Consider the following 27482-nt stretch of genomic DNA (forward strand, 5'->3'; position numbering starts at 1 on the left):
AGAACAATTCCCTCCTTGCTGCACTTTGTGAGCTATCAGCAGCTGCAGTATCAAGACTTATAACTACGAGACAGAAGATTGGGAAAGTGTTGGGTTTGAGTAAATAGGCTTCTGTTAAACTTGTGTTGTTGTCAGTGGGTCTAAACTCACAGCTCAGGATGAAATCTAGCAGGTTGATGTCCGCAAGCACGTAAGAGGCCAACAGTTGAAATCCCGTCACAGCAACATTCTGTAGTAAGAAGGTCGTAATGCTGGCAACGCATTTCCAGTTGTCTTGAAGACTGTTTGGTTTAAAACGGAGGCGTCAACACCAGAAACCAAGATGTCAGGAAACAAATTCTTTAAGTCTTTTACAGGTCTGGGGACAACATGGGGGTTGTTTGTAGCAATCGGCATATGGCTGCACATATAACAATCAGAGCAGTTCTTGGACTCAGCAACATACTTGGCATACAAATACCAAAAATCAAGTGTGTACATGGTGGAACCTCCCTCCAGAGATCATTCCCAGCCAAACATCCTGAGCGTGACTGATGACATCATCTTCCATAGACCGGGCTCCTCTGGACAATTGTAGATAAGGACAAATAGTAGGCAAGAACCATATGCAAATTGGTATCATCAAAACAGTCACACAGAGCATAACGGTCATCACTCTTTTACACAGTAACCAATAATACCACCACTGTAGGAAGGATATGGTTGCTGGAGTCTCCTGTGCTGGTGATGGAGGTTGTCTGTTCCTCTGGGATGCCATGACTTCAGTATTTCCCGAGTCCACCAGGTGGCAGCAGCAGCCCGACAACCTTTCAACTCCTAAATCCTCAGGGCCCACTTTGAAAAAACACCAAAATCTTCACCGTTTTCAGTTTGAGACGACACTGCACCTCTATCTGCACAGCGCCCCCTGTGTAGCCGGACTTACAGGTCACCTGAGGAGTGGCTGAGAAGGCAGTACGGACTCACTACTCACTCACTGGTGGCACTCGTTTACAATGTGCCTTGTGTATCCACGTGGTTCGGCCCTCAACTCGAACTCCTGTTGGAGTGGTCAGTAGAGCTGTATAGGGCCCTTCCCACCGTGGTTCGGTCCACTTTTTTCTCCAGAACACTTTGATCAGGACCAGGTCACCTGGCTTGAGATCTGATTCCGATTCTGAAATAACATCTAACAAATATGGTGGTAAAACATTTGCATGCAACTGTCTTTGACATAAGGTTTTTCTCATGTAGTCTCATGACAGTCAGACTGTCCTCAGCTTCCTGAGCTGGTGTGTGTCGTAGTTCAGGAATTTGGTAACTTCTACCAAATAAGACCTCAAAGGGTGACAAACCATCTTTGGTGGGTGTAATGTGCATTGCTGTTAAAACCAAAGGTAAACAGTAAACCCAATTTTCCCCGTCTCTGCCATCGCTTTTCTCAGTTTACCTTTAATAGTCTGATTTGTCCTTTCCACTAAGCCTGCTGATTGTGGATGATAGGCACAGTGGTATTTAACCTGTATCCCAAGACTTTGTGACATTTTAGTAATCACTGTATTTACAAAATGTGTCCAATTATCAAAATATATATAATTTCCCTGTGGATTGTTGATGTATTTCTTTTAATATTAAATGTTTTTATTCCATTCCAGTAATGCATATATCCCATTTTGATACTTGTTTGTGTTCATACTGTATTTTGCACAAATCAAACATTGTGAACAATATTTTTTGAAATAGTTCCCCAATCCATATGCTGTATACGTTTATTCAACTAATCTCACCATCCCCCCTGACGAGACATGAGTGACCCCATGGCTCGTCATAGCTGCATAGCAATAGAGAAACTTTGGTAAAATTGGTTTACCTGCAGGTCAGATGTAAAGACCAGCTGCGTCTTGACTATTTCCCTTAGTCTTCCAAAATTGTTTTTCCTGTTTAGGAGAGCTATTTTGCATGTCCATTAAAAAGTCAGTAGTTACTTGAGCTTCATCAATCTGTACAGAGAAAGAATGACTAACACAACCGCGGGCTGCTTTTTTCGCTGCTTCGTCTGCCAGCCTGTTCCCACGAGACACACTGTCTGTATTGTTTGTATGTGCCACACACTTACAGACAGCGACCTTGGCAGGCAGCTGTATTTCATCAAATAACTTCAACAATAGATCCTTATGTGTTACCAGCCGACCTGTGGATGTTATCATTTCTCGGTTCCTCTACTGCTGCGCAAAGGTAAACAAAGTGGAGAAAGCGTACTGACTATCTGTCCAGATTGTGACCATGCCTTTTCCGAACCGGCACGCTGCTGACAATGCAACTAATTCTGTTGCCTGAGCAGAAAAATTAGAAGGCAAAGCTCCAGACTCTAATACTTCATGCAGTGTAACTACAGCATAACCAACTTTGTTACTCCCATCTACATGTTTATTTGCTGAACCATCTACAAACATCACAATGTCTGCATCAGGTAAAGGTGTGTCAATCAAATCAGCGCGAGGTAGGGTCAATTCATCTGTAATCGCCACACAATCGTGGGGAAGCCCTTCCACAGGCGTTGGGAGAAGTGCAGCTCGTTTCAAAGCAGCGCATCTCTTAATGGTCAAGTTTGGCTGGCCTAACAATGTGGCCATGCAAGACAGGTGTCAACTATCAACTGTTTTAACTTTGTGAAAGCCTGTTTGCCCTCCTCAGTCCACACCACCTTATCTGAAGCAGCCATTGCCTTTCCATAAATCATATTTTGTAGTGGTTGTACAATTTCGGCATAATTAGCAATCCACAATCTGCAAAAGTTGCAAGTACTGAGAAAAGACATCATCTCTCGTTTAGTTGTAGGCTGTGGTAACTGCAGAATAGTTGTTTTTCTCTGTTCATCCAACACGTGGCCTTCAGGAGTTAGTGTGTAACCCAAATAGTTCCTGTCTCCATAGCTGGAGTTTAGACTTAAGAGACTTTAACACCAGCTGCAGCCAGATATTTCAACAAGGCCAAAGTCATGTTTTTACACTTTTGCTGCGAACTGGAGGCCACAAGAATATCATCAACATAAGTCAAGACCTGAGACTCATCTTCAGGAGGTTTGAAAAGATCAATGCATTTTTTAATTTCTTGTGAAAAAATAGTAGGGCTATCTTGAAACCCTTGAGGAAGCCTTGTATATGTCAATCGTCTGTGTTTGAAAGTAAACGCAAACCAAAACTGTGACTCAGGGCTCAAAGGAATGGTAAAAAATGCATTTGTCAAATCAATCACTGAGTACCAGACATTAGCGGGTTTTATGTTATATTCAAAAGAGTGTAGGGATCTGGTATGTTTGGAGCTCGCAGAACTACAGCTCGGTTCACGGCTTGTAAATCATTTACTAACCGCCACCCAGAAGTAGGTTTCTTTACAGGCAGAATTGGTGTGTCGCAGGGTGAGTCAGGACAATCAACCAAAACCCCTTGTTTTATCAAACTATCTATCACCTCTGAAATACCTTCCTCAGCTTCCGGTTTCAAAGGATATTGTTTGACAAATGGTCTTTAAGAGCTTTTAGGTTTAATGGTAACAGGTGTGGCAGTGCGTAACAATCCAATATCACCATCTTTCCCTGTACTCCACAGTTCAGAAGGCAACTCTTCTCTTTTTCCTGCTCCTCTGTCAACAAACACACTCTGTCCTGCAATGATCACAAAGAGGGCTGCAAATGGGTAGTGGCTGCTCCCACTGTTACCCAATTCAGTGCCTTTCTGTACAGACCATGTATCCGGTGGAAAAACACTCTATCCCCCCCCACTAGCAGAGTCACAAAAGGTTTGTCATCCCTCTCGGCTAACATTACTTCAACAGACTCAAAATTTAGCACTTGATGGAAAATCTGATCCCTCAGAATCATAGTCAGCATCTTTAATTTTTGTTTTCTGTATTGAGTACGTGTGTGTGTGATTGCATGACCTGATTCTGTAGGGGACACTAGTCAGAAGTCTTGCTCTCTGTCCTTCTCTCTATCATCACATCCTTCTTTTTCTCTCCTGCCGCCTCCGCTCCGCCCGTTGTCCGCAGCTGGCATGGGACTTCTGCATTCTTTGGCAATGTGGCCCCTTTTCCCACAGCGATAACAAACAATTTCCTTCCTGCGGGACTCAGTAGAGAAAAAGCAACCATCATTGCTATCACTGTCATTATAAAACACCTCTACTTTTTTTGTTTTTCTTGAGTCCATTTTCCAGAACTTTTTCAGCGTGTTTAGCATGTGCAAGAATAACCCTTCTCTCCTCTCCTTCCCATCCAACCAGATGCTCTTTGATCCAATTTGCAATCTCCGGTTTCAAACCCCTCAGAAAGCAGGATGTTAACTGCGACTCATATCGTGCATTGAGTTGAATTCTTTGTGATACAGGGCTATTCAGGCACAATCTGTTTATGCCGTCTGTAATTCCACTTATCTGTTCCGAAGCTGCGGCTCCTTTCTGGTACGGTGGTGAAGAAGGCTGTGTGGTCGGAGGCGAGGATGAGGGGATCAGAGCGGTTTCCTTCACCTGTTCAACAACAACAGAGAGCAAGACAACAGAGCTTACCACAGTATCAGTTCCATCATCATCTTGTTGTTTAACTTGGGCTATAGACAAAAGTTTCTTTTTGTCTTCTGCACACACTTCACTTTTTTTGCCTGGTCTAGCCACAAGTGTGCCTGTGACAGCCCTTCCTTTTTCTCTCGTTTTTCATCACCTTTACATGTTTTGACAATCTCTTCACACAGTTTTTTACAGTCCTCTACATACAGTCCCCCTTTGAACTTATATTTCTTCTTCCATTTCTCAAGATACTGCACACTCCCTTCATTCATCATGTACATGAATTTTGCATCCCCCCTCAACCCATTTTCCAGGGTTTTGCTTTGATTTGTACCCATACTTCACACTTTTTTTTATGTAGTGTCTTTATCTCACTATTTTCCCCTTAACAGCCAACCAGTTTGTATGGAATTCAACACCGTGAGGTTACCCTTGTCTGTTTTTTTCACTGAGACGCTGTTAATAACTACCTTCTATGAATCCCATACTACTTTTGATAATTTATGAAAGAAGAAAAAAATGTTTTTGTTGTTTAAATTTTTGTTTTTGTTTTATTTTAATGAAAGCTACTCCCCCCCCCCCCCCCCCCCCCCTATATGTATATATATATATATATATATATATATATATATATATATATATATGTCTTTTTAGGTTCACACTTTTCACACTTCTAACCTAGGTAGACACACCTATTCTCCCTTCACTCTCCCAGGGGTTGCCAGTCTTATACAGCCGTTCAAAATCACCACTAAACTCTCTCCCACATGGCCAGATGCTGGGCTTACAAATTCAGGCCTTTTACACAACTCAGTTGTTGATTAAAGAGACAAACTTCTCACCTCACAAAGGAATCCGTGGGGCTCCCGACCCTCTCCAACCCCCAAGCGCCTTTATCTCTGAACGTAGCAGGAAAAGGATTTTGTAACCTATGTCGTGCACTCTACTCCGCTCCGGCTTGGAAAGAGGGCCGAGAAGCACATCCAGGAATCCGGCTCGAAGGACCAAATTTGATAGATAAAATTATCAATAGACTGAGGTTGGTTGAAGTCAAGCGTCTCTTTAATTCAAACAGAACATATGTTGCAAACACGGAGAGTGCGCAGAGTCTCCGTGGAAAATTCTGACAAGACAAAGGAAAGTCACTAGTATATATTGATGGCCTTGATGCCCTTGGGAGGCACCTTTAGTTGTTTACAGATTCCTTCTAACAGACCTAGACAAAGCTTTACAGAGCTCTCCCTTCCACATGATGACCATGATGTCCATATGACTATCATAGTGTTCCCCTCAAGACCCTGCCGCCAAATATATACATACATATGATCATACCTACTTAACTAATACATGGATTTTTCTATCAACAATGCACAAAGAAAGAGTGATTTGAATCTGTAAATCTGTATCTGTGCCTCTAATTAACTACTCGTATATCATCATTCGTAACTCATATATCATCATTTGTATATCAACTTAGCATTTTTAAATGGAAACATATTTGTGGATGTCCACCTATTTGTGTGGCTCCTTTTGAGACTGTTGTGCCATGCTGTTTTACACGAAATCCACAAATGCAGGAAGCACATGACTCGTAAAATGTCAAGTGAGTCGTGTCTCGTAAAAACACAAGTGGTTTGTACGAGTGGTTTGTATCTGTAAACCTGTATCTGTGCCTCTAATTTACCACTCGTATATCATCATTTGTAACTCGTATGGCCACATGTACATTTCCTCTGCTCTGCCTGCTGGGACTCCTGCATGGAGAGCCTGGAGGCCTGTCTCTCCACCCCCACACACCTACTGATAGTTTGGCAAATTAAAATTTAAATACACTGATTTTATGTGTTTGTAGGATTCACATCCCTTAAAAAAAATAAAAATAAAAATGTTTTAATAATTTCTCAATCTACATACATCTCTTTATGTAAACTAATAGCTGTTAAACTGCTGATGATGACGGAGATGATGATGATGATGATAATAAACATCCTCCATGCGACGCAGTCTTTCTTTACTGTTGCTTTGTCGCCACCTGCTGGACAAAAAGTGAGCAAACGTGGAGACGCTGCTTCGAGACATTGCTGGGCTTAGTGAACATAAAGACACAATTTAACATTAACAGGCAGAGATAAGAATTGATCTGACATAATCAATCAGGAGAGGACTGATTTACGGTGGTGGTGGTGGTGGTGGAGTGTGTTATATTGAAAAGTGTGTGACAACCCTACCCAGTCTACCTGTTTTTCAGATACCTGCTGGTTGGGGCAGGAGATCATCAGTGCCAAATGGGAACACCTGGGCCCAGTGTTCAAGTCCTGGCTGCTACAACAGCCTCTCTCTCTCTCTCTCCTTCCCTGCAGGCACTCATTTGGTTATGTTTCAGCTTCAGTTCATCTTCTGTTCTTTCCTTTACTTGGTTTACATAAGTTTCCAGAAAAAAGAAATACAAAAACTCCTAACTGGAATAACTTAAGTAAAAACTTGATTCATGAGGTAAAATGCATTCTGTGCATTGACCTGCGGACTAAGTTCACTGTCTAAAAATGACTTAAAGTATATGCCAAATGTATGACATATATCGTTTTTTTATGTTTTTAATATAGGTGATATATTGGTATAACATGTATATCCATATATGTTTCAATTTTGAATATGGACATATGTGGCATTCAAATATTACATATACATTTTAAGAAATGAACATGTTAGATTTCTGTATTGTATGGAATGAAAGCTTTATTTTATTTGTGGTTTATATTATAAATCATATGAATTTATAGTGAGAAAAGTCCATTGAACTAAGTCTATTTACACTTTCATTATTCTTGGCTGAAATCATTTCATGCTATCATTGTTACTACTACAACTACTTGGCCTGAGCCAATGATGTTAATCTTTTTTTAGGTTTTTTTGTTTGTTTCTTTGGGGTTTTTTTGTTTTTTGTTATATACTGGACTAATAGACTACCTCACAGCAACAAAGCAAATTCAATGAATGTGGAAAAAAAAACAATATTGTAAACCTGTTTGTGATTCTGATCTGATTCCAGATCACTCCATGAGGGTGCTGAGACAGAACTCATCATCATCCGCAAGATCCATACCGTCAGTGCTCTCCCCCTGTGGGGTGATGTTAGATGCAGAGGAAGAGCTAGAACCTGCTGCAGGACATGACTCAAATAAATAGGCAGCTGAAGTGCCAAAGAGCTGCAGCACCTTATCTGGCAGTTTGTGCTCATAGCATGCATCTCCAGCCAGCCTAAAACCATATCTACTGTACAGAATAGAGCTAAGGGTCTGAAGGGACATACGTTTTTAATGACACCCATCTGACTGAACAATGTCTCTACCTCAGCATTTGAGTGTGGGAGAGAGAGGACAGAAACTGCAGCAGGGGCCAAGACTTCATATGGGTTTATGCTTTGTTGGGCCTTGGCTACAAGTTTGGCTATCAGCAATAATTAATGATTATCAAAGATAATTATTCAAATCAATACAATTATTAATAAGAATTAATAATAACGGGGCACCACCCTGGACTCAGGGAAAAAGATGGCCAATTCAGTCTCAAAGTGTACTAATCTATCAATTTGGAACTTTGATTAATAATTAACTTAATAACCATAAACAAAATCACCATATCAATAGCTAGTTAAGACTGAAGGATTTTGGAGTTCTCTGCAGAGCAGAGGTTGGCAAAACTCATTCCTGTGCAACATTAAAACAGACAACAGGTATATCCAAAAGCATTTATTTAACAAAAGGTAAAAGAGCAAAACACAATATTAATCTAGCTAAGTGTAGATACATACAAATGTATGTGTGTGTGTGTGTGTGTAAGACAATGGCAAGATGGCTGCAGTCACCAGGTGACTGAGCACATGGCATGCAGACAAAAAGCCAGACCATGTGGTGTCTTGAGCCACATGTGCTGCCTGAATCAAAGTTTGCAAAGCTACGTTTTAAAGCTCTTGACTGTGTGGTTCTCTATTCAAGGCCAATTGATGTAGGATCAAGGTGCCAGGTTAGGAAGAGGTTGGTTGCATGCAAGGCCTAGTTACTGGATGTAACATGTGTTAAGCATGCTAACATTAACTTAGTGGTGTGGCTATGCAATAACGTGACTATGGACAAGACATCACAACAATAGTTCACTGAGTAACATTACCCAAATCAATACATGTACAGTGCATTGATTAAGTTAAACAGTCTTGCTTAGCTGTACTATGCTATACTATATGTTGCTAGGCTATGCCCAGGTGTTACCAAGTCCATGAAGAAAGGGATGCTTTGTGGCGTGCTGCTTCTTAGCTGGCAAATCCATAGATGAGTCAGGCTGAGAAGAGTTTGGCTCCAGGCGGAATGATGCAGGCTTTGTTGGGTAGACGGTGCTCCAGTCTGTAATGGGAAATTGCTGATCACTCAATAAACACACAAGAGAGCATTGTCAGGTTATGAAATAATGTAATCAAATAATACAATCAGAAGTATAATGCATCATAGTTCTGGAGACAAAGATACATACCACCTAGCTATCTTTTCTTTGTCTGAAAGGTTGGCACTTAACCAGTCCCTTAAATACTACTTGTACAGAATTTATGACATCTGCTTACTAACCTTACAGGTCAGCAACCAACCCTCAGATAGAAACATAAGTCAAAAGTTCAGCTAACCTAGGAACAGTCTTTCTTCACGACCATATATGACAGTACATAAGCATGCACCAAGTAGCATCACAAAATAACATCACTACTATATTAAATTAAGGACAAACCACACTATCCTCTAAAGCTCATCAGTTTTACACATAAACATCTACATAACTACAGTTTATCTTATCACTGGCTCAGGTAAGGGTATAACAGAATACACTTAACTGTTAAACACACAACTGCCTCATCTTACACAGCAAAGAACTAAGTTTAGAATATATATAGCACAGAGGAATTTAGAACATGTGTGAAACACTAACTAACACTAAACTGAACTTAAACACTGTCTGAAACATGTATGATATATTGAAGAAATACATCAAATGATAACATGTGATTCAGTTTTCTTTTACAAGTCGTGCAGGTCAGAGGGCCCAGGTCACTCCTTTGTGCAGTCCTTACAGAGTTAGCGGCAAGCTAACTCTGCTTTGTGGCTCCAGTGCTTGTTGAATCAGCCAGCAGACTTGTGTGGTGGCTGCTGACACTAGAAAACTTAGTTTCTGAGTCTTAGGCAGGCTCTTGCGTCTTCTGCCGTAAAGAAAAGAGTTCTGTGTCTGTCAGCTGTGAGCAGGCCACACCAGAGAGCTGAGCAGCAGAGAGCTGCTCCAGCAGCAGCCATGAGGACAAATAAAGAGAAAAGAGGGGGTTCTCTGGTTTTGTTAAGCTGGTTCCATGGGTGGAGTTTCACACCTTAGGTGCGAACAACCACTAGCGAGACCCAACAGCCTTCTGCATCCCTTTATTTCTTCACCTCAGCCCAGAATGCCATGGTGTTTGTTGTTTCCTCCCATTTCTGAAGGTGAACAGACCTCCACTGATTAACGTTGTGGTCAGTTGTGGCCGGGCAATATCCTAGAAGGCTTGTAAGTTTTGTCACGTCTTCCAGACTCTTGTGCTTTAGTGTCTACCCCACATTGAACAAAGACATGTGCTGCAATATCTCCACATTATCTGGGAGCATTGTTTTTAGTTCATTTGCTAAGGAGATGGTGTAGCTCACACATCTCCTTTGCACACAGTCCTCCTCCTCAGGAAAGAGGTTCAGCTGTGCTGCCTTGGACTCAAATGTATAGCCAGGGTATGGCTTGGGAGAGATGTGTCCATCTATTGGCTCTTTGAGCATGTCAATTTTTGCCATGGACAGACTTTATAAGCCTCATTAAACAGTCAAGCAGCTTGAGTGGATCAGTCTGTTCCCCCTCAAAAGCCTTGCCAGCAGACTGCACCTCACTAATTATAGAGTTACCCAGGGAGTAACTCCCATTCTTTTCTGTACTTTTGAGAGTATATTTTAGAGTGTGACATAGTAGTTGTTTTTTGGTTGTTTTTTTGTAATGTGTGTGTGTGTGTGTGTGTGTGTATGTATTTGAATTTATATTTGTATTTGTATTAGGTGTATGTAAGTAAAATGCACAGAATTGTCTGAATAGATGATCTGAATTCAGAGAGTCCAGAAATGGGAATAAACTAAGCCCCTCCTGTCACTCACTGTGTGATAGTGAGTGATAAGACAGACAGTGACAACAGTCAAAACAATCAACTTAAATTATTTAAATTCAAACACAGGAGAAGCAAACAATACAGATTAGTGATTGGTCCTTGGCAATACTGTTTGCACATGCGCAGCTGCTCATTCATATCACGTCGTCGAAAAAAACAGGGGGGGAAAAATAAAACTTTGCTTTCCATATATTCTGTAAAACACTTACAGCAGGAACTTTTGCCCATGGTGTTAGAATGCTTCCAAAAATTTTCAAACCCAGAGAAATCTGTTATTTTAATCAAGGTAACAGTCCGTTTCATTTGGTCACTTGTCAATAGCGTCATACCCCCTCTACCAAAGAGTATACATGCACAAGATGCATGCGTTGGCATACACATACAAGAATACGTCAGTGTAGTGGCTGTTTGCCACAATGGCGTCTATCAAAGAGAATACGCATACAAGATAGTATGTCGGCGTTGTGGTTGTTTGCCAGAAACTGTTATAAATTGACTTTTTATTAAGTTTTAAGCCACATTTTTATGATAAACTTTTTTAGATCTTGGTCGTTTTTAACTGTATCTTTTAACTGGAGGAAGGATTTTAGTTATTTGATGTCTGGATCTTCAGTTATCAGAGGCCTTGTTCACACCTGGCATTAACATCCGTCTCGGGTGATCCGATCACAAGTGGACAGCTCTAAATACATGTGTAAACGCACTCGAGACGCATTGAGGATGGCTTGAGATCCGATCACTCAGACCACATTCAGAGGTGGTCTGGGCCATGTGGCCACATTCATTTAGCGCTGTAGATGCAATGCATCCTGGGCCACACTGAAGGACCACCTACTCAACTGACGTCCTCTATTTTCCAGCAGACTAGGCACAGGAACCTCCATCCAAAGCTGTTCAACTGGTCTGATAACAGGATAAACAAATTATTTTGTTTTTCATGTGAATTAAAAATGTAACCCAGGTCCCATTTTTTGCTGTTTTTCTCATTCCCCTACCCGGTTTCCCTCTTCAAATCAACAATTAGAATAGAAATTAAACCATTAATTTTTCACTTGTCTGTCTAAAAAATATTTCAGAAGCTACACTTAGCTGGATAGCTTCCTCTGTCAAGTTGATAACTACAGTTTTTAGTTTTGTTGCCTGCTCGACATAATGAACTCAGGATTTATCAGGAGGACGACTGCTTTAGATGTGTAGAAGAAACACAGAACATTAATTAACATTAGATCCTGACCGATGCTGTCGGTGTGTCGGAGATTTAAATAATCAATGAAGTTATGCTGCTGTGTCTTGTGCGTAAATGCACACAGTGTCTCTGAATGGAGAGATGCAGGTGCGGGGAGATCGCTGCATAACTCTCTCTCTCTTTCTCTCTCTCTGTTGAACACAGCTTTGGACAGAGCAGACCCCCGGTCCGGTTAATAACGAACAAATTTGGTCTTTGACAACGGAAATGATGTCCGTGTTTATTTGCACATAGAGTGGGGAAGTGAGATCGGATTACAGATCAGATCAGTTACACCACTAGTTAACACTTGTTACTCTAGTTACTTTAAGCTTATTACTCAATATACGGCTCAGCTTAAAACAAACTAAAGAAACTGTCAGAAGCCAGCAGCCAGACCTCCTGCACTCATTCACTAATCACACAACATCAACATGTGACTGAACAACCACAAATGAATGAGTGAGTCCAGACAGCTCACTGTAACTTCAACAAGCAAACTAACGTTACCCACAACACATTATATGATCTCTGCTGCATTCTTGTTAAGGAGATAAAAGACACAAAAAAGCCACACAGAGACATTTAACCATCAGAGATGAAATTAGCGATCAAAGAGACAGAGAGAGAGAGAAGCTGTATCTGACTCAAGTTATCTGACGTCGTCTTCTGTCTTTCGTGGAGATGAAGTATTCATGTCATAACATCCATTTGTAGCTGTTGGTCATGTTGTATGTTAGTTAACAGAACTTTGTGGCTACTGGTTAACCAGTCTGATATCATTAGCAACAAAGACAAACAAGCTAACTCTCCTGGTTGTTTCTCCGGTTGCTTCTCTCTCCAGCCTCCCCAGCAGCGTCCTGCTGCTGCTGCGCTGCCCAGTCCAGATAATTTCTCCCGTTAGCTTAACAACAGTCCTTAACAGTCCTTCCATGGATGTATAAAGAGTCCTTCAGGCTGTTACAACAAGCCAGCTGTTGCATTGGCTAAGCAAGGAGCTATCTACTGCTGCTACTCTGCCTTACTGTGGAGAGAACTGAAGATGAATTCTGGAAACTATCATTGGACCAACTCGATGTCAATATTGAATTCTGGTTGTTGATTGGTGAGGAAGGACAGCCTCCCTTGGAGCGTCATTTTACGTGTCATGGCCAATCACAGATTAGCATGAAAAAAAAAAACGAAATACAATAAGTCCAATGCAAGAGATCCCGCCCTGCGGAGGACAGCAGGCACCCGTCCTCCTCTGTCCCCCACTCCACCTCCACCAATTGCCCTCCCCAATACTTCACACATACTGCTCTTTCTCCTCCTGTCCTGCAGGTGTCGCTGTTGAAGCATTTTAAAGAGAATTTCAGTGATTTTTTCCAAAGAGAGGAAAAAATACTTTATAAATAATACTGAGATTTTAATGGTTTATTTCAACCAAATATTCTTTTTTATATTTTGATCTCCTTTTTGCCTCTCAAAAAATAGAGGAGGATCAACCTCCTCTGCCTCTATGGACCAGCCTCCACTGATACACACACATACATACATTCACATCCTATTATAATCAATATTTTGTTTCCTCCTGTTGCAAATGAAAATCTAAACCGTATCCTCATATTATCATAGGAGACTTCAGTGGTTTCCTGCTTGGTGACAGAAGGTACCCTTGCCAGCCCTTTTTGTTGACCCCTTTTCCTGAGCCCGGCCCACAGCTATGTTGAAACTTGAATCACTGCAGGACACGAGCCAGGGTGGAGATGACCATCAGGATGCTCGAGGCCCGGTTCCAGTGCCTTCGTAGGCTCCGGGTCACCCCAGAAAGGGTCTGTGACATTATTGTGGCATGTGTGATTCTCTACAACATTGCTACAATTAGAGGAGAACATTGTCCTGCTCAACCAGCGGAAGATCTTGATAATCATCCTAACCACTCTGCTGACGCACGAGATGGAAGAGCAGTCAGAGACACAATATGCTACCATCATTTCTGATTGACCCATCACCCCCCCCACAAAATCATCCACTTGTGGGAACCTTACTTACCTTTAACTGATGTTCCAACAGTCAATGCTGAACAACATCTTACTGAGGAAACTTGTGCTCTGGAGGTGGATGGACCCTCTTCCTGATTTCCAGCATTGCTCTGTGCGAGAAAAAGAAGGTCCATATTTCAGTATGGTACAACACTATCATCAACTGTTAGATGCTGTTTTTAAGGTGTAAACCTCAATATGTCTCTCTGCTTCTTCCCTCTCTGTGGCAGCTGATAAGGTGTCTTCATCATCCTCCTGTAATAAAAATTATTTTTTGTGTTCTACTTTAGGGACATCTTGTTCCCTAAAAGAGCGTATCACTGAACACAGGAGCTCTATTAAGAGAAAGGATGTAACCAGCCCTGTTGCAAGACATTTTGATGAAAGGAACATCACATCTCATCTTTATTTTTTTATAGGCATAGAAGCGATTAAGCTCAGCCCAAGAGGTGGTAATGTTAGTTTTCTTAGGAAAAAGAGAGAAGCATTTTGGATTTTCTATTTCCAAAGTTTATCTCCGGGGGGCATGAATGAAGATTTCTCAATTAATGAGTTTCTGTAGTGGTTTTTTAATACCTCTTGTTTATGTGGTTTTGTAGTGTTTTTTTATGATATATTTTATATGATGAAATTTTTTAATAATGTATTATGATGTATTATTTTTTATCAATGTATATTGTATTATGTATCTTTCTGCTCTCTCTATACACAACACGTTATAAAGCTTTTTATCTTTACTATTATTATCATTATTGTTATTATCCTAATCAAAGTGTTTCTAATGTATGCCATATCTAATAGGCACATTTTTGGATTAACAAAAACCCAAGTACCACCCCCTAGTTGCACCTTTCTAGTTAATGGACCAAACATGGCGTCATCCATGCCCCTTCTTGGACACTCCCCTTGCCTCTGTTAATCTTGGACATCGATTGGCCTGAAGCCACATGACCATACATCCAACCCATCTTTGTAGATGCCCCATTGGCTTTTAAAAAACTTTTTTTTTTTTTTTTAACCTTCTTTCATACCGAACTTACTTTATTTAAATGTTGTTTGTAATGTGTTTTATGATGACCCTGATGAAAGCTACAAGACACAATGCGTCGGTCAACTAATAAAGTTGTTCTTCATACTACAAGTGTTGCTGGAGTTCTCATGTCCCTGTGTTCTACTGTAACCCATAATGAAAAATCTATTGAGTATTAAGAGTACTTACAACTACATGGAAGTCTGTAACGGCAGAGGGCTCGACCAGGCTGATCATCCGTAACTGGTAGAAGATGAAGATTAGACACTTAAATTATAACCTTACCCAGAAAAGAGCTCCACCTAATTTGAATTGTTTTTACAGTGTGCAGGCCACATCACAATTTTTCAAGTATATAACTCAGAGTCACCTTTAAATGGATTATGATGTATGTTTTATTCATTTAAATTACTAACTTCTTATGTAGGCCGTTGTGTCCTGGGGGGTGGTGGGGTCCGATGAGCTTCCGCCAGAGATGCCTTCAGCAATGGGTCTCCCCATGTTTTGACCGAGGGCCATCTCTTCAGCCTCTGTGAGAGGTGGTCTTGGTGGACCCCCATCTGTTTTTCTGGCTTCAGCCTTTTTTCTGTTGGCTATAATGAAGGTCAAATTTGAACATATCCAGTAAGCGCAAATTTGGAGACTTGTATCTATAAAGGCATTTAGGTGTTGCTTTCAAATAGACAATATTAAATACTGGCAGTGTTGGAATGGCTGAAAAATGTACTTTCTTTGCTTAGAAAATTTCACTAACTAATTAAATATATCACATGTTGAATGTAGCCACTGAATGCTGTTTAGTTCGGTAAGGCAGGCTAAACAACATCACGCTTGTAATGAAATTATACCTTATCAATCTGAATTATATTTTTATATTTCATCTTCAGTTGCTACCAAGTTCATTTTGTGCCTGTCGGGTGCACCTACATAAATATTATACTGACACACACACACACACACACACACACACACATACATACATATATATCACATGTTGAGTAAGTGCAACACTTAATGTAAAACTTTATTTTTTATCAATTAATACTCACGCATTGCCTCAGTCAGCAATTATCTGGCAGACCAGCTCACGCTCTTTTGTTGTGGCTACAGTATTACTTTTTTCCTTGAATATTTGCTCATACTCTGTGTACACATTCATTAATATTTCCAATTCCACTGGCAGGAAGTACAAGGATCGAGCCCTTCTCTCTGCTGTTGCCATGGTGAATCTTATCTGCATCCACTGATGAGGGCTTTTTATCTCCTCATGCATGCGCTTTACTCAGGGTTAACTGGACTCAGAGTTGCTTGAACTGATTGTTCTGAAACTGAGAACTCTGAGTTTGACAGCTCAGGGTTAGTCAACCCAGAGTTAAGGTTTACTCTCAAGAGTTTGTTAAACCCTCTTTCTGAAACATGCCCCATATATTTAGCCTGCTCGATATCTTTCGGGTCTCTGTCTTGCATCGGCAAGCTCTCAGATCACGTCTTTGAACAGTTCACATATAGTGATCCAGCGCCGATCCAGCACTGAGCCCACACCAATTTGCCTCCAATCTGGGGTCTTTTATCACTGAGTGTAGAATCAGGGCTAAAATCATGTAGTGTGAACTCAGCATAAGGGGGCTTCAGAGGGACAAATGATTGCTGTCATGGGAACTTAACCCTTCCATTTGTGGGATGCTCTCTCCACTTGTGACATCACTGACCTGTCATTTGTGCTTGCTCTTGTTTGCTTCATGCAACACTACCCACCTACCACCTACCTGCTGTAACTTGATGCTTTTTTCTACCCTCCCTCCCTCTACAGTTTCCCAACAATGACATCCGCCAGGCACATTCAAAGCCATGGGCTGGTTTTGTAGAGTTCAGCAAAGCCTGTCCTCTCTGGAACTTACAACTTACTCTGCTCCGCTCGTATTCACCATCGCTTTTCTGCCGCTCGCTCTCTCACTCACTTAACCACTCACTCGCTTACGCACTGCCCTATTCCTTAAAAGGAGCTACGCTACCTGGAGTTTCCCTGGCAATGACTCATGTTTCAAAACAGCGCTGCTCAGAGGCTCCCAAATGCTACTGATTTCTGAATGAATGGATATTTGGCTGTACTTTGGCATTTAAAAAAAATGTTTTTTGGCCTGGCGGGGGCCTGTACTATTAAAGGGGAAACACTGGTATCTGTGTCAATTTCACTTACAACAAGCAAAATCTGGGACATTTAAGACAAAGTGGGTTATCATTGTATAGAATGAATGGCTTAATCATGTTCCTGTAAGAGGGCCTGCAACACCACTGCCTTCAGGCTGTGTGAATAAAAGCAAGCAACACCATCATAACTTATTTTCAGCTTAATTTCAACTATAACAAATGGGTGTAGTGTTATGATAGAAGTAACAAGCAAACGTCTCTCTATCATTAGGACTCATTTTCTCGCAGTCTCTCCTCACTTTCAACTTTAGCATCACTGCAGCTCGCCGTTAAATCCAAGAGGCACACCTGCCATTAACACCTGGCATTAACATACGTCTCAACTGACCACTTGTGATCAGATCTCACTTCCCCGCTCTATATGCAAAAAAACCACGTACATCATTTCCATTTGCAAAGACCAAATTCATTGTTTTTAACCGGCAGGAGGACCAGGGATATGTGTACACTCCATACAAAGCTGTGTTCAACTTGTTTGATAACAGGATAAACAAATATACAGTGCATTGTGTGCCTACTCACGAAAATCAAATGCCCGTCCTATTGACTTGCTCTAGACATATATATATTTAAAAATAAATATAGAGTTCTATGCTGCGGCTCCCCATCGACAGACGCTATGTGCATTTATGCACAAGGCACGCCGACAGCATCCGTCAGGATCTAATGTTAATTTTACACACAGTCCAGGTTCATACTGTTTGGAGTAAAGCAGCCGTCCTCCTGATAAATCCTGAGCTCCATTATGTTGAGCAGCACAGCAAAACTAAAAACTGTAGTTATCAACTTGACAGGACAAGTTATTTTCTGGTCTTGGTTTAATTTCTACTCCAATCGTCGATTTGAAGAGGAAAACGGGTTAGGGGAATGAGAAAAACAGGAAAAAAATGGGAGGTGGATTACATTCATTTAATTCACATGAAAAACAGAAAAAAAAAAATCCTGTTATCAAACAAGTTGAACACAGCTTTGGACATGCGGCCCAGATCACCTCTGAATGTGGTCTAAGTGATTGGATCTCAATGTGTCTAAGGTGCGTTTGCTGCCAAAATACAGGATTTATGTAATCACAGCGCACCAATACAAATCCAAGCCCTGATTTGCCTTTTTTTTTTATTTTTTAAAAAAGATGCATATTAGCGTTAAATAACTTCAGTTAACTCTTATAACGTTAGAATAGGCTAGCCTCTGGTAAGTTACTGTCTGGAAAACCGTGTGGCAGTTGGCAGACGTTAACTTAGCTGTGTTAGCGTTAGTTAGCCAACTTAGCTAACTTAATGTTAACAGCTGGGTTGTCATCTCTTATGTTACTGTTAATTTAATGCTAATTCTAAATTGAACAAAGTTATTTATGGCGTTACCTGTTGAATATATGCATTGTCAGGCTGTATCAGCTGTGAAAGAAGTTGGTCGAGTTGAGTTGACATGTTAACACTTGGTCGGATAGCCTCGGGGCGCTAGCTCGATCGGATCAATTAGTGCTTCAACTGCTAGCATAGCATGTGCATGGGCAGAACGAATGTTACCGTGGAAACCACTGTCACCATAGATCATGATGTATAATAAAAGCTGAAACAGGCTTTCAAAGACTCAGCCATAATCACCGCCCTAAATTTAGTCATGAGTGGCTCCCAAAACTCCCAGGTTACCAATATTTATTTTCAATATAAAATAAATCACTAAATCATGAAAAATGTGTCGACAATGGTATTGTATTGGTTAAACAACTTGTTAATGCTGATGGGCAGATATTAACATATAATGAATTTCTCTCTGAATTCAGGTTACCAATTACGCCAAAAGAGTATGCAGTGGTTTTTGATGCTTTGCCAAGGGCTGTGCTGCAGCTCCTCAGAGGTTCAGTAATTGAAGCAACAACGATCAATCCATTCAGTAGTGGTATATTCCTTGGAGAAGTTGACATTACTGAGACTAAATGTCCCAATAAATACATCAGGAATTACATACAAGCGGTAACTCTGCCCCTAGGAAGATTCTTTTGGGCTGCACTTTATTACTACCAACTAGCCAAATTTTCTGCCAATTAATTTTTCCATAAATTTAAAAATTTAAAATTTTGCGGCCAATATATTGAGCAAAAAAAGTTAGATTTAGAATTAATAATTAATAATCTTGCAATTTTTGTGGACTAATAGAAGAGACAATGTTATTTGTTTTATCATTGTATATACCAGAATATTTTGGGTGGATGTTCAGCATTACATAAGAAGGAAAACGGGGCAAACAATCCAATTTCAGGATAAAGACATTTTTAATTGTTTTGAAGATAATGACAAGGAAAAAGGTATTTTCTTTGTAGTTAATTTTATTACTGGGAAAATTCCACATTCACAAGAAGAGATGGACAGACTCAAAACCAAATTTTGGATATTTTTAATCAATAATTGCATCAATATGGCACTACGATAAGAGGATTTAAGAATAAGAAGGCAATGAAAACTAATTCCGTTTTTGATAAATTTCATATGGACTGATAATACATTATAGTGAATATGCATTACTTTTTAATATTTTTCTTTTTCTTTTGTATTTTTCTCATAACGCTGTATATGTATCCCTGGACAGTTTTGTTTATACATATTGTTCATATTGTTTTTTTATTAAAAAATAAAATAAAATACATGAAGAGTACTGGATACAGGAGGAGTATCGGGCTTTGAACACGGATGTATTAGCCAATTTGACATAGCGGCCAAACCGTGTAATTACGATGTAATGTGATGCTATTGGGCCAAAAAGACATTTTCTCATAGACTTACATTGTGAAAGAGACGCCTATAAATCAGCGGATACATTTTTTGAGCGTCACAACCTTGTGAAATGACTTGTTTCACTATCAGAATTGAATCGTTTTATCCCCACTCAAGTTAGCCAGAGGGCTAAACCAAAAGTTAGCCGTCCCGGCCGGCGGAAGTGTCTAGTGAGCATCCTCCATGGGTGCATGCGGCCCATAGAGCGTGCTCACTGGAGCCCAGGATTTGTTGCCATGACAACAGTTCCAGATTAATTTTAAGCAGCGTCGAAGAACCAAAAAAATACAGACTCATAACCCGGTTGTCCACGTATGAAAAACTGGGCCCTGGTTGGCTCACAGTTGGCTCACACAAACTGAGTGATGTGTGCATGCGTGTGTGTGAGTGTGAATGTGGGCAAAATGGCATTTGTCATACACATAATCTCTCGAATCGTAACAACACAGACCATGAAGACAAACTGATAATATTTAATCGATAATGATTTATTATCAATAGCAGTAATTTGTAGAATACATCTAAAACTACATTAGTCAAAAAAGAGACGGGGGGTGCAAGATAATAAATAAAATAGGGGGTGGAGAGATCAGCTAAAGCATTGATGAAATGATATAAAATTATGTAAAATTACAGTTTGGTAGTTCACCGGCCCACAGAAGCATTTATACAAAATATACACAAGCTTTCTTTGTTACGGGATAAACTCATAAAATAATGTTATTCCCACCAACACAAAAGAAATTGTCAAGTCTGGAGACATCAGTGTGTACATAGAGACAATTTATGAATTATAAAATGTAAGTTTGGGATGGAAAAAAGAAAAAAAAAAATTTCCTTTGAGATTTATCCACAATCTGGGATTACAAGGTCCAATAACTATTACGTATTCAGGAATTTTTTTGTCACACTTGCTTTGAGATGCTCATCATGTTACTGAGTTTCCAATGTCACAAACTGTATTTACACCAACAAATGTCATACAAAAAAACTCAAATTGCAGAGGATTAATGAAGGCCACACAGTAGTTAAGCAAGAAGAGCCAAATTAATGTACACGTATCTCACCAAAGGCACCTCAACTGGAGTGTTCTTGCAACTTGTCACATATTTATACACACCATTACGGACTCAAGGTCGTCCACTGTGCTCACATATATACCAAGTGAAGAGAAAATAAAGTGTGGACTTGAAAGCTCAGACTTTGCAGTTGTAAAGTTGTGAAAATGGCACATTTCAAAAATAAAAATGACGACAGCACCGGAGCCCTGCTCGGTGAAAATAATCTGCTGATGCCTGAAACTGGTTGGAAACTGAAAACTTGTGTGGTTAAAACAGCACTGAAGTGTTTTTCCATCCTTGTCTGAAAAACATGGCAGGATACAGTTTAAGTCAAACATCATTTCATCACTGGTCTCTGGTCTAGGAGTCACTGGTTTTGGTTTCAGCTTGTGGGGCTGTGGCAACACTCTTCTCCACTTCTGCCTCTGCTGGCTGCAGGGTCTCTTTGCTAGAGGCCACCTCAACCTCCTCCTCCGCCCCGTCACTGGTGGGAGACTGGAAGCCACTGTCGTCATAAGGAGGCGGAGGGAATTCAGCTGTGGCCTCTGGGGGAATTTCCTCAGGAGGAGGTGGCATTGGCAGCGCCTCCTCTGACACCTCCTGATTGGTGGGTGGTTGTTGCTCCACTGCCGGCTGGCTGTCATCGCACTGACCCTTCTCCTCTGCAGCTGTGTCTGATTCACCCTTCAGCTGGACTACTTCTTTGTCCTGCTCCTCTGGTTTGGCCTCCTCTTCCTTCAAGACCAAACCATTTGATAGGTCTGGAGGATTCTCTGTGGCTTTGGGACTTGCAGATCTATTCTGGTCAGGAGACGAGTTCTCCTCCTCCTCCTCCTCCTCCTCCTCCTCCTCGCCGCCCTCCTCTGGGATGTTGTCAATACCAGGCACCTCCATGCATGACTCACTGGGCAGGACCGGGGAGCCTTCCACCTGGATCATGGACACGACCTGCTTCATCCTCCTCCTCTTCTGGGACTCCCCATCTTCACCCTGGCTGTCACCCTCAGCGTCCTCCTCTGCTCTTTCTGCCTCCTCCTGGGCTCCTCCGTACTCCCCAGCCCAGTCGATGGACGGGTTTTCTCCCAGCAGGTGCAGGCTGGGGTCGCTGTTGCTGAGGACGATGCTGTCCCTGTACAGGTTATGTCTCCTCTGGACTGCCGCCTCCTTCACAGCTACAGACGGACAGAAGAGGTTTGGTTAAAATGTGCTTCAAGAGACATTCAATGTAGAAAAAAAATAAGGAGGACCAAACTTAAAAGGCAGGAAGTATTTCCCTTCAGTTTTAGGCCTAGTGGTAATCTTAAGGACCTAAATTAAAAACATGAAAGCTTTGTAGTGTACAACTATGACTAATGATTTGTATCTTTATATGTGATTGTCCTGAAACCAATGGAAGGATTTTTGACACTTCATTTTAACCCACCCTATTTAGCATTTGTAAGCACTAATACAAACAATTAATACATGGTTTACAGCATAACACACTATAGTGTAGTTGGAAACAGATGTAAGGATATATTTATTAATATCTTTGTTAACCACTATTTTATAACAGGTGTATGAGTAGTTAATGAGTGATTGATAACATTTTATACAATACATAATCAGAGAGAGCTGTGTAATGTACAGTATATTTAGAAGCAGGGTATGTTCCAAGAAACAAGTTCACTCTTTGTTGAGTAAAAGCTGGAAAACGAGCAAAACTGGAGCACTGGAACATGGACTCATGTAAAAAGACCTGTTCTTTCATTCAAACAGCATTAATTAGGAGGAGTTATAGTGGTTAACATTAATAAATGCTTAAAATGTCCTTAAATCTGTTTACAACTACTCTATAGAGTGACATGATGTGTTCTACACCATTAAATAATTGTTAAATTGTCAATAAAATAAAGTGTTCCTAATTCATCAGTTCGTAAACTGACTATTAAAAGATTAAAGGACAACAATTTGGTCATTGATTGATCATTAATCAAATTCTCAGATTCCAGCTTCTTAAATATGAAGAAACTGAATTTGTTTGTGTTTTAAAGTGTACACCAGCTGGGGCTTTCTGGTCATGGTGACGGACGTTTTTCACTATTTTCTCACATTTTAAAAACTAAACATTTGATTACAAAATCAAATTGGCAGATTCATCAAAAATGAAAATATGTATTGGTTTAATTAGTTGTATAGTTTATCCTTTTGATTTGAGAACAAATGCACACCATCAGAAAATGTTTGTTTTCATTGGAACAAAAAAGCAGAAGGAAACACTTTTAATGAAAGGTTTTCATTAATTTAGTCATATGTCAAGATATTACTGCTTACTCTGAAACATCTGGAGCTGCAATTAATAAAAATAATCTCAAATACCTCAGTGATTTGGTAGATTTGATCATTTTTAAGAAAGCGTGTTTTGGAAAACAATGAAACGTGTCTTATATAAATATGGAAAAAATAACTCAATATGATTCCAGATTTATGTTTGATTTATAGTTAGCTACACTTATATTTGCTGTCGCTGAATGAAGTTTACGGGATTCTTAATGTATGTTTGTTTAGGACTGCAACTTTTTGATATGTAAATTGTCTATGATATGTGTCAATGTCTATGTTAGCAAAACATTTTAGTCTTTTTATAAGGTTTTATTTAGATTTTTGTCTGAGATTCAAACATAAAAAAAAGATAGTTAAAGATTTTCTATCATGTAATGGAAAATCCACCCAGGAGCTCAGTTAAACAGCATCCTGGTCCAGAGTCTGATGCCCTGTGTGAGTGTAGAAGCAGACAGGATGAAACACGCTGGGGAGACTCACCCATCATGATGTCCTTCATGACCGAGTGCAGCACCACCTCCTCAAAGATGTTCTCCACCAGGATGAAACGGGAAAAGTCCTCAAAGATCAGCTCCTGGAAGCGTGGCAGCTCCTGGTCAAAACATCAGAATTCAGCTTTTTCTAAACTCCCTCACTGATGTCACAGAGTCAGTCAGTGTTTCAAAAATTAACATGATACCACAAGATGAAGACCGCACGGACACTCACCGAGGCACAGGAAGGGCTGAGCTGCTTCAGCATGTAAGGGATGAATATCTGGAGGAGAGCCTCGCGGAAGAAACGCTTTCTCACTGTGCTGCTGTCATAGTCAAATTTCTGAACAAAAAAAGAGGAAGAAAAAAAAAGACAGAAAAATAATTATTGCCACCATAAGAGTTGTGTCATCAACACAGGAGAAAAATGTTTGTAAGTAGTGCTGCTGACAGGGTTGATGAAGCATTTTTTGGGATTTTCTCTCCCTTCATTTCCTGTCACCTCTCGACTTTATGGTATCAAATGAAGGCAAAATGCACCAAAACTCCTTCAAACAAAATGAAAGAAACCAAGACAATTTCTGTGTGTGGACATTTCTACAGCAAATACTGGCACCAAAATTCAGTTAAAAGCACAATCTGTGGTCTAAATGTCTTTTTAAAAAAGGCAGCCCTGTGACAGTAAATTGATTTATTCAGTTTTTTTTTTTTTTTTTTTTTTTTTAGGAAAAATTGAATCCAAACAATTGAGCAACAGATGATGACACATGATACAGGTGACAGCCATGTGACTCAGTTGACAGCTCCTGAAAAAGCTAGTAAGTGGACCTTGTGTTGAGGTTGTTTTGTGAAGTTAAGAATCGCACCTTTAAAGATCCCGCTGTAGAAATAGTATCAAATAATACCCAACAGTTGTTAACAGCTGGTGGATCTGTGATTTTAGCAGCAGCTAAGTGTTGTCAGCTGACTGAAACTGTAGGTACTGTAGCTCTTGTGGTGATAAAGGAGTGTGTGTATTTTAGGAGGAGTAGGGCAGTCTGTTGAGTTACAAGTGTGTGCAAGTGTAGAGGAGCAGTAGGGCTGAGTGATTGAAGTTTAAAAAGAACTGAGAGGGTAGAGAAATAAAAAAATATGGTTTACTAAATAGAAATATTGAGTGTATTTGGACAAATTGTATGAATAACACATTTAAAACTAAATTAAAATTAAAATTAAAAGTGGGTCACATCCTCTGTGTCTCTTTGTTGTCCTCTTTTTTCCACTTTTCCTTTACTGATAGTATCATTCATTCTAGTGAGGCGGGGGTTTCCCTTCCTCAGACCCAGAGGGAGGGAGTTTTTTTTGTTTTTTTCTGCTGTCTATCTGTTTTGAGAGCATTCACAAACACCTGAGGGTTAAAGATGCTGCTTTTACATCAAACATTCAGCAGTTGAAACTAACTTTTTAGACTTCTATGGACTACTTAGTGTTGGTTTGAGTTTTAGTTGAACTTTGGATGGAATTACTTCAAATACACATCGCTCTGTGCAATGATCTTTGCTTTCATCCCGATGCTCTGCGGTCACAGTTACCCTTTCCCTGTATGAAGTCTTTGTCTGCCTCACGTAAAGAGCCGATTAGAAACCTGATTATGTGTATACATGACAGAGTAATTGGTGTTCTCCAGGGGAAATCAGGTTTCTCTACATCCCCCCTCCCCCTCCAAATACAGAAGTCAAGTTTCCCTTTTACATGACATTTAAGAAATCAGCTCACTGGAGAAAGCAGACTGTAAATCTGTTGCAGTAAATGCACTGAGTGTCCCTGTGTGTGTGCTTTACCTTAATGACTCTGTCCTGGCAGCGCTGGATGGTCTTACACAGCTCCTCTGTACCCTGAGACTCTAAACTCTGGTGAAGAATCTGCTCAAAGGTATAAACTGCATCATCCATTTGCTGCAGAGAGAGAGAGAGAAAAAGAGAGAATTCATACTGACTCTTCATTTATTGTTCTCCTGAACAGCTGAACCACCATTAGAGGGTGCTCACTCCCTACAGTTCTACTGCTCCTGTAGCTGAACCTCATACAATCCCTTCACTTCTGAGAGGCTACAGGGTCACTGCCTGTCAGGTCTTGAAATGGAAATAAATTAAATGATCTCACACCACTGGACATTTCAAAACATGTCTGCTTTAATATTGAAGACACTTAAATGCATGTTAAAACAATCGCTTTTCCAACAGTATCAACTGGAGTTTGTTTATACGTCGGTATCATCAAACCAGGCGGCAGGGAGCATCTATTCAGTTCAAACAAGGACAGCAAATGAACTCAAATGACTCCACAGAGCTTTTGTAGCATCATCTACAGTAAGTGTTGAATAATTCACTTATAACTAAATGACTTCCCTGTGGCAACAACTCAAATATTGACCTCATTATCTCATGGTACTGATCCCCTCATTTCTCAACCTGCAGTGATCAGATACAGACTGTGATCCTGCTCCCAAGCCACAAATACAGAACATACATTCACATATTTTGTCTTCATGAATCTAAAAGGAATCCTAAGAGCCTGGTAGCAGTTATGAATATTTTGGAAAGTGCATAACTGTAAGCAGATTGTAAGCTTCCTCTTTCCCCTCTGGATGTCTCTTTTTTGGACAATTCAAACATTACAAATCGCAACAAAACTGTATTGAGAATATTTAAAGGGGAACTCAACCAATTTTACACTCACAGATCAGTTTATTTGTTATGGTTTGCACGACTCAGCCTGTGAAAACTGCTCTTTAACGTCCTCTGTGGCTCTGTAGGGAGCTTTGTCAAGTCTGAGAAAATAATGACGATGTCACAGGTGTTTTCCAGGAAGGGAGGGGCTAATGAAAGACGATATTAAGGTGAATTATCGGAAGAGTAAAATCCAGCACTTTTGCTGCACCAGTTTCCACTATCCTAGGAATTATGTCCATTGGACAGTTCTGCTGTGTACGATGTAGGCGTTAAAATGTAACCTGCACAAGTGTTTTAATTTCCTAACTATAACCACAACTAAACTTTAGATTATTTGCCATAACCAGGATCATTCCATGCACACATACTGTAGAAAGTGAAAATCATAAAAACGTTGGCACTAGACATAAAAACATCCTGTCATTGAATGTAACTTGAGGATACATTACAATACATCAACAATATCCTCTGGCAATAGGGTTGTGATTTTGCCCATTCTTCTCTTTAATATGGCTTATGTGATTCCCCCCATTGTTCAAAAGTGCAATACTAAAATCACTGGAGTGACCCTTTACAGGCAGTGTCTCCTTGGTACCATTAGTGTAGTTTAGGAAGTATTGAATTTCTGGGGCTGAATGCCTTGCTCTTGGATGAATGAACACACAGCACAAACTGCATGAAAACTGAAAACTATTTAATTTGCCTATTATATAGCTGTTTAGTTCTTGCTGGAGATTTGTTAGAATCCAAAACTCTATGGGACTCTATATATAACCTAGGAAATAATTAGTAAACCTTGTCTTGCTCGTGATATCCTGGGTGACAGGTGCAAAGACAGATGGGATATCCTCAGCTACATGTGGAGGCAGTGCTCAGTCCAGGCCCTGGAGGCTTTTGGTGTCACGGGA

At 40.3% G+C, this 27482-nt stretch overlaps 1 protein-coding gene and 2 long non-coding RNA genes across 6 annotated transcripts in view; 1 reads left to right on the forward strand and 2 right to left on the reverse strand.

Annotated features, from left to right (window-relative positions):
- Positions 1–5186: 5186 nt before the first annotated feature.
- Positions 5187–24555, forward strand: LOC122990074. Its single transcript, XR_006405253.1, has 3 exons — positions 5187–5919; positions 24043–24047; positions 24546–24555. It is a non-coding gene; the product is annotated as an uncharacterized LOC122990074 (long non-coding RNA).
- On the reverse strand, positions 14017–19060 carry LOC122990058. 4 transcript variants are annotated; one of them, XR_006405239.1, is made up of 5 exons: positions 18598–19060; positions 15445–15621; positions 15218–15271; positions 14191–14253; positions 14017–14108 (listed from the first exon to the last, which is right to left on the reverse strand). It is a non-coding gene; the product is annotated as an uncharacterized LOC122990058 (long non-coding RNA). The 4 variants fall into 4 exon arrangements; XR_006405240.1 differs by lacking the exon at positions 14191–14253 and having other exon boundaries at positions 18598–19059; XR_006405237.1 differs by having other exon boundaries at positions 14017–15271; positions 18598–19059.
- The window catches only part of niban2b (niban apoptosis regulator 2b), a 46267-nt gene continuing 39259 nt past the window's right edge, over positions 20475–27482 (reverse strand). Inside the window, exons 11-14 of the mRNA XM_044363157.1 lie at positions 25684–25797; positions 24099–24206; positions 23871–23982; positions 20475–22240 (exon numbers count right to left, since the gene is read on the reverse strand). Of these exons, the coding sequence (XP_044219092.1) occupies positions 21429–22240; positions 23871–23982; positions 24099–24206; positions 25684–25797 (1146 nt within the window). The 3' untranslated portion in view covers positions 20475–21428. The remainder of the gene's footprint in view (positions 22241–23870; positions 23983–24098; positions 24207–25683; positions 25798–27482) is intronic.

This window comes from Thunnus albacares, chromosome 2 (genome assembly GCF_914725855.1).
Source record: "Thunnus albacares chromosome 2, fThuAlb1.1, whole genome shotgun sequence".
NCBI lineage: Eukaryota > Metazoa > Chordata > Actinopteri > Scombriformes > Scombridae > Thunnus > Thunnus albacares.